General features: G+C 41.0%; 1 protein-coding gene across 5 annotated transcripts in view; it reads right to left on the bottom strand.

Moving 5' to 3' along the window:
• LOC141508847 (zinc finger and SCAN domain-containing protein 29-like) overlaps positions 1-9,292 on the bottom strand; it is a 29,953-nt gene extending 20,661 nt beyond the window's left edge. For 2 of the 5 annotated variants that reach the window (XM_074217828.1, XM_074217829.1), the window contains exon 1: positions 3,012-7,049. In XM_074217828.1, coding sequence (XP_074073929.1) covers positions 3,012-3,029 — 18 coding nt within the window. In that variant the 5' untranslated portion in view covers positions 3,030-7,049. Of the gene's footprint in view, positions 1-3,011; positions 7,052-9,198 lie in introns of those variants that run through there. The other 3 variants (XM_074217832.1, XM_074217831.1, XM_074217830.1) reach the window with 3 other exon arrangements.
• Positions 9,293-13,239: the final 3,947 nt, after the last annotated feature.

Below are 13,239 nucleotides of genomic sequence, written 5' to 3'. Positions count from 1 at the left end.
AACATCGAAAGATTCAAGAACTCAGATTACCCATGACCTAAGATGACTAATGATGAAATAAGAAATTTGACAAGAAACATGATGTCCTAAAAATGCCATATGAGACATATTCTGACTAGACCTTGATGATGATGGGTTTTTTTGGTGTTTTTTTCCCTTGCAAGGCAAATGGGGTTAAGTGGCTTGCCCAAGGCCAAACAGCTAGGCAATTATTAAATGTCTGAGGTTGGATGTGAACTCAGGTACTCCTGACTCCAGGGCCAGTGCTTTATCTAGTGAGCCACCTAGCCACCTCATGTGTGCCCCCTTTTTCAAGAAATCTTTCCTGATTTTTCCAATTGTTAGTGCCCTCCCAGTGGATGAAATAAATCACTATGTATTTAATTATCTATGTATAAAGTATGTAAATAGATTTGTAGACTATAAGTTCTTTGACATATTATATTAAATGAAACAGACTATTTGCAGTGCCTGGTAAACACTAGTTGCTTAATAAGTGCTTGTTGAATTGACATGGTGAGTGAATTTCAAAGATGCCTTCCCTTCACTCTTAGAAAAATTGACTCTCTTGACTTATGAAGTTGGAAGCCTATGAACCATGAAGATAGCTCAGGCTATTCACAGTTATCCTGAGTGTAATAAGAAAAGTACACCTTAAGTGGTCAGAAAGTATGAACAGTTCTCAAAAGAAGAATGGAGAATTAGTAACAACCATTCAAGTCACTAACAAGGGAGCGGCAAATCAAAACAACTTTGAGGTTTGACCTCATATCCAACAAATTGGCAAAAAGGACAAAAGATGGACACTGACAATGCTGGGGAAATTATGGAAAAGTAGGCACCCATACACTACTGGTGGAACTGTGACTGGCTCAACTATTCTGAAAAGCAAGTTGAGATTATGCTAAGAAAGTTAACTAAAATACCTAATTTCATGAAAAATCAAAACTTTGACCCAGAGATCCCACTCACTCAATATAAGATATATACACCCAAAATGTCAGTGATTAAAAGATCCCAGATACACAAAAATATTTACAGCAGCTCTTTCTGTAGTAAAGAACAGAAGAAGTTCATCAATTGGGAAAGAGTTAAACAAGTTCTGATTGATGAATGTAATGGAATATTAACTAGCTGTAAGAAATAATAATTCTAACCAATATACAGAAGCTTGGGAAAACTCATATGGGTTAATGCAAAAAGAAGCAAAACCAGGAATACAATATCCTCAGTGATTGTAGCAACATAAATGGAAATAATTATGACCAATCTTGGCCCCAAAGAGATATGTGTGTACCTTACTCCTAGAACACAGCCCACATGACATTATATTATATTCCGAAGACTTGGTATGTGGGTTGTGATGGTTTTGCTGTATTGTCACACTCCTCGGCTAGGCCTCCATTAATAGCTTCGTGACCTTGAACAAGTCATTAACCTATGTTTTCCTCAGTTTCCTCATCTGTGAAATAGGGATTAATAATATCACCCACCTACTTTGTTGCAATGATCAAATGCTTTAATATTTTTAAAAGTATTTAGCTCAGTGCCTGGCACTTAGGAAATGGTATATAAATGTTAGCTACCATTTTTATTATTATTAGTTATAAGATGGTTTTCTGTGAGGGAAAAACAAAGTATTATATTGGGAAATGAAGGTGACAAAGTCATATTATCAATTGATAAAATTGGAATATCTTTGTTAAATTGGGATATGTTATCTTTGGTATAACAGAGACCTAAGTAAGGAAAAAACTTAAAAGAACTAAATAAACACCAGGAAATCTACTTAGCTAGAAAGAAGGAAATAGCTCAACTCCAGATGAGTCAAGCAGCACTGACTGCTTATCACTCACAATGATACTATGGAGGAGTTTCTATCCTCAAGAACATATAGTTTGGTAGGAGGTGATAAAACACATACTAATATATATTGCATAAGCATAAGTAACAATATAATCACAGTAGTAATTCATGTTTCTATAACTTTATTATTTGCAAAACACTTTCCTCATAACAACCCTCTGAGGGTAGACAGTGTCAGCATCAGCCCTATTTTGCAAGTGAGAAAACTGTATGCACAATAGCTCTGAACTATCTATCTCCACAAGTTGACAAACATAGGTATACAGAGGAACTATAGCTGGACAGACATACTTGCAAGTGAGGGAAGAAGCATAGAGAGTGGGAGAAGAATTGGAGTCAGGTCACTGAGCAGGAGAGAAGGCTAGGCAAAAAAGTCCTACCAACTCATGCCTCTGAAGCAGAAGGGGAGGGAAGAGAAGGAAGTCTTGCTAGCCAAATTGAAAACTATAAATCACAGGGCAGCAGTAAATGAGGGCCCTCAACTGACAGAAGGTCTGATTAGGAGAAAGATTTCAGTTCCATTAGGAGGCATTCTAATTTGCTCTGAGGAGCAACTGAGCACCATAAGAGGAGTCTAACATGGGAGTGATACATTAAATAAGGATAGAAAGAATCCTTACAGATTTATAAGGAAAAGGGTAAGAGATAGGAAGACTGGGAGAGAGATTGAATAATAATAAAAGTGGATATATATCTCTATATTTTATATAGCATCTTAAGATGTACAAAGAGGAAGAAAAGACATGAGAAGGGCAGGATGACTGCTTTCAAACATAGCTGTGCTGCTTGGATCCTACACCAAAATAGGATGATGCTTTGTCCTTTATTCTTTTTAAAACATTTTTTTTCATTCGTATGCACATGTATATTTTTAAGTTAGAAAATTTTTCCCCCCCTCCCTTCCCACCCCCCTCCCCTTCAGTGGTGAACAGCTAGGTTAGCACTATATATACATATTTTTGATAAACATGTTTAGATTAGTCATTTTCAGCATGAGGAATTAGGATTAGGGGAAAGAGATACATAAGAGATAATTTTTTATAAATTGCCCTTCCTTCTTGAAGAAGATCATGACACCAGGGAGCATGATAAGCAAGTGAACTGGATATGAGTGAGGGGGGGCTGTGCTAAAAGACCAGCCTTACTTTCTCCTCTGGAGCCATCTGGATCCAGTGGCCAGATATGAATGATGATGACTGGAGATGGCCCTGGATGTGAGGCAAGCAGGGTGAAGCGACTTGCCCAAGGTCACATTGCTTGTAGTATCTGAGGCTGGATTCAAACCTCTGATTCCAAGGCCAGTGCTCTATCCACTATGCCAGCTAGCTGTTCCACGAAAACAGGATATAAGAAATGTGACTGACAGAGAGGTTGATTTCAGCTAAATGAAAGGAAAAAGCTGTTCAATAACACACACACACACACACACACAGTGCGAAAGAGAACCTTAAAGTGTACAAAGTGCTTTACAGATATTTTCTCATCCGATCTTCACAAATCCCCATGAGGCAGGTGTCTATTTTACAGGAGAAAATCAAGGCCCCATTGCCTAGGGTCAGATCAGCATGTATCTGGTTGGAGGTAGAAGGAAGCTAGCACCTTGGCTGAGAGCTCTACTTAATTTTGAAATATTTCATACTTCATTTCTTGAGAAATAAACAAATTGCATAACCAGAATCTAATTTTGAAAAATAAACAAAAGAACAAGGTGACAGAGTAGTGTGAAGGTCAAAGGTTTCAGTGCAGGTAAAGAATGCCAGAGAGATTTAAGAGGAGTTGGGGTGAGGAGGTTAGGATGAAGTAGGGAAAAAGGAAGGAGAGAAACATCCTGGACTCTGTAGGCAGGGCCATCCTCTGAACCACCCACTAGAGAGGAGAAATTGCAGACTTTCTGCCTCACATAAAGCCATTTTAATCTTAACTTTTCAGAATAGCACAATTCAATTCAAATTTGCTTCAATTAAAACCAAATTAAGTGATTTCTTCAGTAGAATATTATAGATTAGAAATAGCTAAACTGTGTGTTATATCTCTTCTGCCCCTCCTCCCCCTAACAAGAAACTTCTGGGATGTCGGTGAAATGTTACCATGACCAAATGTAAAGAGTCAACTGACCCTGTCTTATCTGTTGAAGTCTGGACATTCCTGGGGCTGGAGGGGGAACCTGTCTCTGAATTATATGCTTTTTCTTTAGATTAGTTTACAAGCTTAGTTTATGAAGACCACATTCCTAACTAATGAGGATGAGTCAGTGGGGGCGGGGAGATTTCATTAGGATATACTGCCCCTATGGTTCATGTCCTCTTTGCCTCATTCACTGATGGGACCCGTTTCTCAAGAAATGAATAAAGCTTTTTCTCTTCATACCTTGAGAAATCACTAAAATTTATTTAAGTGGTTACATTCGTCTCACACATTCAGTCAAGCACTACATTCTAAACCAGAAGTACAAAGTTCAGATAAGACATGAGATATAGATAAGAGATTAGTCTAGACTAGTGGTTTAGCACAAACAGAACCAAATAAAACATTACACTGTGATTACATAAGATAGGTGAAAGCAAAATGCTGTGTAAGGTTCAATGGAGGAAAGGGACGATTGTGGACAGAGAACTGAAGGAACACATTCCAGAGGAAGTGACATTTGAGTTAAACTTTAGGATAGCTAAAAATCCAAGTTAAGGGGGGGGGGAGATGAATCACAGCACAGGAAATACCTCAAGCAATGGTGCAAAAGCAAGAATGGACAAAGCTGGAGAGTAGGCTAGTTTGAAGAACTGAGAAGATGAGCTAAGAAGGTGCCTCAGCATGGATGACTTTGAATGTCAAGATAAGAAGTCTAAATTTGATCCACTAGGACATATAATCAGATTTATGCATTTGTACAGCAATGGGATGAAGGCTAGACTGGTAATGGGGAAGGGAGGGAGGGAGGCAGGGAGATGAGTAGGTGGTTAAAAAGAGAGGAAACAAGAAATGTTTAGTCTGAAGAAGAAAAAACATAGGGAGGGCAGGATGACTGCTTTCAAACATACTTGTGCTGCTTGGATCCCAAAGCCAAAACAGGATGTAAAAGGTATGAATGACAGAGAGGCTAATTTCAGCTAGATAAAAGGAAAGAAAATTGTCCAATAATTAGAGCTTCCCCAAAGTGAAATGGGATGCAATAGGAATTTGTGCCTTATTGACTGGTAGACTTCAAATAGACAATGTGGATCACATGCCTGGAATTCTCTTCAGAAGTGAGTTAGAACCAAGAGAACACTATACACATTAACAACATTGTGAGATGATCAACTATGATGGATGCAGCTCCTCTAGCAGTTCAGAGACCAATCCTGAGAGACCTGTTATGGACAATGCCATCCACACCCAGAGGGAAAAACTATGGAGTCTGAATGCATTACTATATTCACTTTTTTAAAAAAAAACTTCTTTTATGTTTTTCTTTCCTTTCTCATGATTTTTTTCTTTTCACTTAGTTCTTTTACAACATGACTAATATGTAAATATGTTAAACATGAATATACTGTACAACTTTTATCAGACTGTTTACCACCATGGAGAGGAGAGAGAGAGAAGGGAGAGTGGCCAAAAATGAGTGAAACTCATAAACTTGCAAATGGATGAATGTTGAAAAACTACCATTGCATGTAATTAGAAAACTAAATAAAATTTCAATTAAAAGAAAAGGAATGGGTTAGAAGAGATGATTTCTAAGGCCCCTCCAGATCTGAAATCATATAAGTCTAAGATCCTTTAAAACAGAAGTGTGGAACCTGTGGCCATATTGGTCTGGCTGTGCCAAAGCAACTTTAGGCAGCACTCGAAATTCAATAAATCTAGTAGCTTTTTAGGGTGAATTAATTAAATGTTTGACCAATTATAGCTCATAAATGATGTTATAATTATCCAAATAGTTTTTGGCAGGAAAAAAAGGGTTCCCCACCCCTGCAGAAAATTGGTAATGAGGACCTCTTATACTAAGGTTCTAGCAGTGGAAATAAGGAGGTATGAATAAAGGAGAGGATGAAAAAGTAGCATCATTAGGATTTGGCAAATAATTAATTAGCTAGGGACAGGGGCTGGAACTGTGATTTCTTAGTTTTAGGGATAAAGAAACTCCCACTAGCAGAATTCAGCTTGGCACCTTTTCTGCATCCTACAATCCCAGAGGGTTGCCTGAAGCACTAAGAGATAATTTGCCCAAGGCTAGAGAGTCAATTTAGCAGAAATGGCAAATCCAGGCTATTCCTAGTCTCATGACTAGCTGTGTATCCAATTATATGAGAAAGAACACTAAGATTTTTTTATTTGGGGGTCTAGGTAAACTGTGAAGTCAGTGACAGAAATAGTGAAGTCAAAAGGAGGTACAGATTTTTGAGGAGAAAGCTGAAAAACTATACTTCAGACACACTTAGTTTGAGGTACCAGGAGAATATCCAAGTAGAGATTATAGCTAGGCAGTTTCAGATATAGCTCTAAAACTCATCTAGGCTGAGAAATTTAAAAGTCCTATTCATAGAAAGAAAAGAGTTAAGTGTGAAAGTTTGGGAAATATTAAAGGGTAGATAGAGAATAAATCAGCAGGAAATTAGTTTAAAAAATTAAAGGAGGACAGAGTACCTATTTGGAGAGAAGTGGTGAACAATGTTAAATGTTACAGAGAGGTCAAGGAAAATGATTGAAAATCATTCAATTTGTTAAGTAGGTCACTGGTAACCTTCAGAAAAGTGGAGACAGAACCCAGACTGCAAGAAGTTGAGAAAAGAGTGGGGTAAGAAAGAATAATTAGGGAGAGTTTTTCCCCCCACAAAGGGAAGGAGAGATGGATAATTGTAGTTAGATTCAGAAAAGTTAGTAAGATTGTTTTTATGACTGGGAAGATGTAATTATGCTTACTTGTTGCATGAATAGATGGGAAGGGGCATGGAGGAAAGATTCAATGTGAGAGAAAGGAAGGAGAGGAGGAAGTCCTGGAGGATGAGGAAGGGAAGAAGGAGCAATAGAAGAATAAAGGATGAAAAAAAGGATGGAAGGAGGAATGGAAGGAAGAATGTAAAATGAAAGTTAAGAAAGGGAATGATGTTTGAAACAAGATTCTGGAAAAGAGGGAGTGTGTGAGATGAATGTAAACACTTAAATAAATTTTGGAGATTTCTCAAGGTATGAAGAGAAAAAACTTTATTCATTTCTCAAGAAACGAGCCTCACTGGTGAATGAATGAGGCAAAGGGGACATGAACCACAGGGGCAATATACATATATCCTAAAGTGATTCCCCCCCCCACTGACCCATCTTCATTAGTTAGGAATGTGGTCTTCACAATCTAAACTCATAAACTAATCTAAAGAAAAAGCATATAATTCAAATAGAGACAGGTTCCCCCTCCAGCCCTAGGAAATGTCGGGACTTCAACAGATAAGACAGGGTCAGCTGAGTCTTTACATTTGGTCACGGTAACATTTCACCGACATCCCAGAAGTTGCTTGTCAGGGGACGAGGGGCAGAAGAGATATAACACACAGTTCAGCTATTTCTAATCTATAATATTCTACATCAAGAGGATGAAACCAAGGGCATTCCAGTAATGAGAGCCAGATTGGCACAGTAAATAGTTAGCCTTTAAGTCTGTTAGATTAGGTTCCAGTATTGCCTTTATCTAACAGCTTTGACTAAAGGTAAATTACTTGACCTTGTTGAATTCCAGGTAACTCCCTAAGGCTATATTACAAAGGGGGCTGCCAACTAAAAAAGGAACTTTTGAAACAGGAAAAATGTGTTATGATGCTAAGAATGAATGTAGGGAAACTGAGGGAACTCTGGGACTATATCCTTAATCTATTTAGTAAAGTAGGTTATCAGTCTGTGTGTGTGTGTGTGTGTGTGTGTGTGAGAGAGAGAGAGAGAGAGAGAGAGAGAGAGAGAGAGAGAGAGAGAGGGAGGTGGAAGGGAACTGGAAAAAAAGGAAGAAAAGACTTGGAACAATTTCTGTAAAAAATCAATTTAGGGGGTGGCTAGGTGGTACAGTGGATAGAGCACCGGCCCTGGAGTCAGGAGTACCTGAATTCGCATCTGGCCTCAGACACTTAATAATTACCTAGCTGTTTGGCCTTGGGCAAGCCACTTAACCCCATTGCCTTGCAAAAACTAAAAAAAAAAATGAATTTAGGAAGCAAAGAATACAGTTTTTAAGGAGCAACCAGGGAGCACTGTTAAGGTTCTGTACTTTTTAAATTTACAGAGGGTGAAATCATGAGCTCAGTAATCTAGGGAGCATCACACTAAGGGGTGAGGACTAAACCCAGGGCCCATACCTATCCACTCATTCAATAGACTACTGAGAGAAGAAGTTGGGACCCGGGGCTGCCAGGAAAATCCCTCAGTTTACAAGGGAAGCAACTGGAGTAGGGAGAAGGGGAAGAGATTTGCCCAAGGCCACACAGATGGAGAGCTGGAATCAATAAGCTGCTGGGAGGTAAGGTAAGATCAGGCTCAGGATTTAGATCCTACCTTGGAAGGGTGAGCCTGGACCCATCCCTTCACCTCTGTCTTTTTTGCCCCCCCTACAGTCGACCCCTGCCTCCCAGGCTTTTGGTGTGGGATCAATGGAGCTACTATTTCTTTTTTTTTTTTAATTTTTTTAGCGTTTCTTCAAGGTAGTGGGTTAAGCAACTAGCCCAAGGTCACACTGCTAGGTCATGATGAAGTGTCTGAGCTTGGATTTGAACTCGGGTCCTCCCGACTCCAGGGTCGGTGCTCTTTCCGCTGAACCACCTAGCCACCTCTTGTCCATTTTTTTTTTTTTTAGGATTTTACAAGGCAGCGGGGCTAAGCGGCTTGGCCTAGGCCACACAGCTGGGTCATGATGAAGTGTCTGAGGCCGGGTTTGAACTCGGGTCCTCCCGACTCCAGGGCCGGCTCCATCCACCGCACCACCCGGCCGCCCCGAGCTACTGGTTCTTCAGAGGCGCAGAAACGCCCCCCAGAATTATTTGTTCAGGGAGGTCGGCCGACCCGGAGGAGACCCCAAGGTCCCAGGTCTCCTTCCCCTCCACAGGCAGGAGGGGTCTGGGGTCACAGGCCCCGGGGCTGAGCCCCCTGGCCCGGGCCGCGCCGCCCGGCGGGGCAGCAGCGGTCTGGCGCCCGGTTTCCTTGACGACGGGAAGCGGGGCGGGCGGCCTCTCGCGGGACCTCGGTCTTCCCGGCTGTCAAATGGGCCTCCTCGGCGGCCGCCCCGGCTCCCTCCCGCCAAGGCGGCCGCGGAGGTCCTGGACGTCCGCCCCCGGGCCGGCTAGGGAATAAAGCGCTCCCGACCCGGCCCCGACTCACCAGCCCTGCCCCCGGCCGCGGCGTCCCGGCGTCCCCGCCGCTTCTCTCAGCCCCGCTCTGCGCCGCGGCGCTCGCTCTACGGAAGCCCCCGGGGGCTTCACGCGCGGGGGACGCTGGGACTCCCAGTCCTCCCGCAGCTTTTCTCCTGGGAGAAGGGCGGTACTCTGGACTACAGCTCCCAGAAGGCCTCTCACGCTGCCTCTCAGGGCCCGCCCCACCACAAATGGCAGCAGCGTTAGCCTATCAGTCGAGAGAGTTAGCTTATCTTTTGTCGAGTTCACCAACTGCGGGCGATGTGTTTCGTTATTGGTTGGGGAGAGGGCGGGGCGACGGTGTCATGCTTGAACCTCGGCATCCCTCGGGGACTGATGTCCAGTCTGTCCAGTAGCTGGGAGTTTTCTGGAGGGGGTCCATTCAACTCCTTGTTTGGACATAGCGACCTTAAATTTGACTCTATTCATTTATTGCTCTTGGTGCTGCCCTCTGGGGCCAAAGCGAACAAGGCGACCCCTCTTGCCTTCTTTATTTATTTGAAGACAGCTGTCCCCACTATTTTTCTTCCCCCCCCTACTATTTTTCAAGCAAACCTTTAAGCCAAATCAACAATTTTTTTTAGAAAAGTAAATGTGTCAAGAATAGAGGGAAAACTGTAAAACCAAAAAAAAAAAACTTTCTAAAAAAAGTAAATGTTTATAATATTAATAAAAGGTAATTCGTTATCACTTTAAGATTTACATATATTATTTGCTTTGCTTTAGTTTTTGGTCTCTTAAACATTATTATTTATTTTTTAAAAATACTGAGTTCCAAATTTAAACAATATGATATCAGTAATATATTTCTATATATAGCCACATTTTCTTTTTAGGTTTTTGCAAGGCAATGGGGTTAAGTGGCTTGCCCAAGGCCACACAGCTAGGTAATTATTGAGTGTCTGAGGTCGGATTTGAACTCAGGTACTCCTGACTCCAGGACCAGTGCTCTATACACTGCACCTAGCCGCCCCCCCCCACATTTTTTTTTAAAGTAAGAAAAATAAAACGAGAAAATTATGCTTTAATTTGCACTCAGTTCATTAGCTCTCTCTCTCTCTCTCTCTCTCTCTCTCTCTCTCTCTCTCTCTCTCTCTCTCTCTCTCTCCCCCTGGAAGTGGATGGTATTTTGCATCATTGTATTGATCAAAGTATCCAAGTTTTTCTTAGTTGATCATCATTATAACATTGTAGTTACTGAGCACAGTGTCTTCTGGCTCTTCTCACTTCACTTTACATTAGTACATTTAAGATTTGCCTTGGTTTTCTGAAACCACCTCCTCTTTATTTCTAATAGCAAAATAGTACTCTATCACAATCATATTTTACTGTTTCTTCACCCATTTCCCAATTGATAAGCAGCCTTTTATTTTCCAATTCTTTGCCAACACAAATAGAACTGCTAAAATATTTTATGCATATAGGTTCTTTTTTTTTAAAACACTTTGGGGTATAGACCTAATAGTGGTATTACTGGGTCAAAGGGTATGCACAATTTTATAGCCCTTTGGGCATAGTTCCAAATTGTTTTCCAGAATGGATGGACTCACAACTCAGCCAATGGCTTATCATTATTCAACAAATATTTATTAGGTACCTACTATGAACTAGGGGGTGTTCAAGGAAGACTAGTACCTCTGGTACAAGGGCTGTACAAGTCCTTTTCAGGGTTCCTGTCTACTTTCCTGACTCACCCAATTCTCACCTGTGCCTCTAAGAAGCCTAGAATGCACAGTGACCACACTGCAGTAAGCTATTTCAGTAGATCTGTTAAACCAAAAATTTCAAACCTGGCAGTGAGTTAAGGGAGCTTCTGCCACAAACATGTGAAGACTTTCCTCTACCCCCAACAGAATGGGTAGATGAGAACAATTTATTCCAAAGGGTCATGAAGGCAACTGAAGCATGTGTTGTGGAACGCTTAGAGCTTGGTCAGACAATGAAAATGCCAAGATCATCCATTACATTCCAGGTCATCACAATCATTCTGGCTTTTTTCTTGCCACCGGACTTCAACAATCATCTTTGCTTTTGCAAGGTTTTGAGTTTCACATTTTTTACCTTCTTTCCTTCCCTCCCCCCCAACAGAAAGCAATCTAATATAGGTTATACCTGTATAATAATTATGCTAAACCCACATTGCCATGGGATTTCAATAATTGGAAGAGAAAGTAGGGCTCTTAACTTTGTGTATCTCTGCCTTATTTAACTACAATTTATGCCTGAATAGAAAGATATTACCCAAACCATTTTACCATTTTTTTGCTACCTCAAAAATCCTGTGGTGAGGTGCAAATGATGAAGCAGCAGGTACAGATATGCTAGGAGCTATAGTCACAACAATATACAAAGCTGACTCAGGTTATAGGATCATCTTCTCACTGACTGAAGCAGCAGTGGCCTTCAGAAGCTCCTGGATATCCAAACAGCCTTTTTTTTCCTTTTGATATTTTATTTTTTCCAATTACATGTCATGAAAATATTTTTTAACATTCATCCACTTGCATATTTATGTTAAACAATTTTCTTCCACTCTCCTTTCCTCTTCTCACCTCAGTGGTGAGAAGTCTAGTGAACATTGTGTATAATTGTGTTTAACATGTTCACTTAGTCATTTCTATATATGGAATTGGTTCTTGTCCTTTGTTATTGAAGAGGAACAAAATGATATCATGATGTCTGAGACAAATTACACTGTCTCTGACTGTGGTTGATCAGACCAATACGGAGCTTGGAATGCTCTACCACAGGTTGGGCACAAATAGTTCACGGGAACACCTGGGGGGATACTCTATACTTATGGATGTCACATTTCCTTTGAGCTGCTTCAATTCTGCCTTCCTCAAAGAGGGCAGCCCCCTCAATGATGAGGGCACACCATGTTGGGTAGTTCTGTGCCCATGTCTCTCATGCTGTACAATCAATTCTTTTTTTTTTTTTTTTTTGCAAGGCAATGGGGTTAAGTGGCTTTACAGCTAGGTAATTATTAAGTGTCTGAGGTCGGATTTGAACTCAGATACTCCTGACTCCAGGGCTGGTGCTCTATCCACTGCGCCACCTAGCTGCCCCTGTACAATCAGTTCTAAAGTTCTTCAATGAGACCTTTAGGATATCCCAGTATTGCTTCTTTGGACCTCTTCTGAGCACTTGCCCTGTGTGAGTTCTCCATAAAATGATGGGGTTTTTTTGGGCAAGCATACATCTGGCATTCTAACAATGTGCCCAGCCCATTACAGTTGCACTCTGTGTAGTAATGTTGGAATGTTGGGAAAGGACCTCAGTGTCTGGTATCGTTTCCTGCCAGGTGATCTTCAGGAACTTCCTAAGACAATTTAAATGAAGGTGATTCAGTTTCCTGACATGGAGCTGGTAGACTGTCCAGGTTTCACAGGCATATAGCAATAAGGTCAGGACAATGGCTCTGTAGACCTTCAGTTTGGTAGTCAGTCTACTACTTCTTTTCTCCCACATTTTTTTTCGGAGCTTCCCAAATACTGAGCTAGCTCTGGCAATGCAAGTGTCAACCCCATTGTCAATGTGTACCTCCTTGGAAAGGACACTGCCAAAGTAAGTGAAGATGCTCAAATGGAAGTCTGTACACAATATTCACTGAGCTAATGACTTTGATTCTGTTGGTCATTAGAGCTCGTGGAAAGTTATGACAAAGTTTGGTTGCCTGGAAAAGTTAACAGTATTATATATTAGTTTCATGATGACATGCTTGCCTGGGATCTGGGTAATGGACTATGTCCTCATGCTTTTCCAGTCACCAGAGGAATAAAGAAAGGGTTTTCAGCACTGTTTTCAGATGCCTTCAACGAGGATGAAACATCAAGGTCTGCTACTGCACTGATAGTAAATTGTCTAACTTGAAAAGTCTTTTTAAAAGCCAAGGCTAAGGTAGAAGGAGAATTGGTATATGCCTTTTTGTTCACAGATGATTGTGCATTCAATGAAAACTCTGAGACTGGGATGTGCAAAAGTATGGATCAATTTTCTGCTAATTTTG

Source organism: Macrotis lagotis, chromosome 1 (assembly GCF_037893015.1).
Source record: "Macrotis lagotis isolate mMagLag1 chromosome 1, bilby.v1.9.chrom.fasta, whole genome shotgun sequence".
Taxonomy (NCBI): domain Eukaryota; kingdom Metazoa; phylum Chordata; class Mammalia; order Peramelemorphia; family Peramelidae; genus Macrotis; species Macrotis lagotis.
This window is presented reverse-complemented; position numbering and strand designations above follow the sequence as displayed.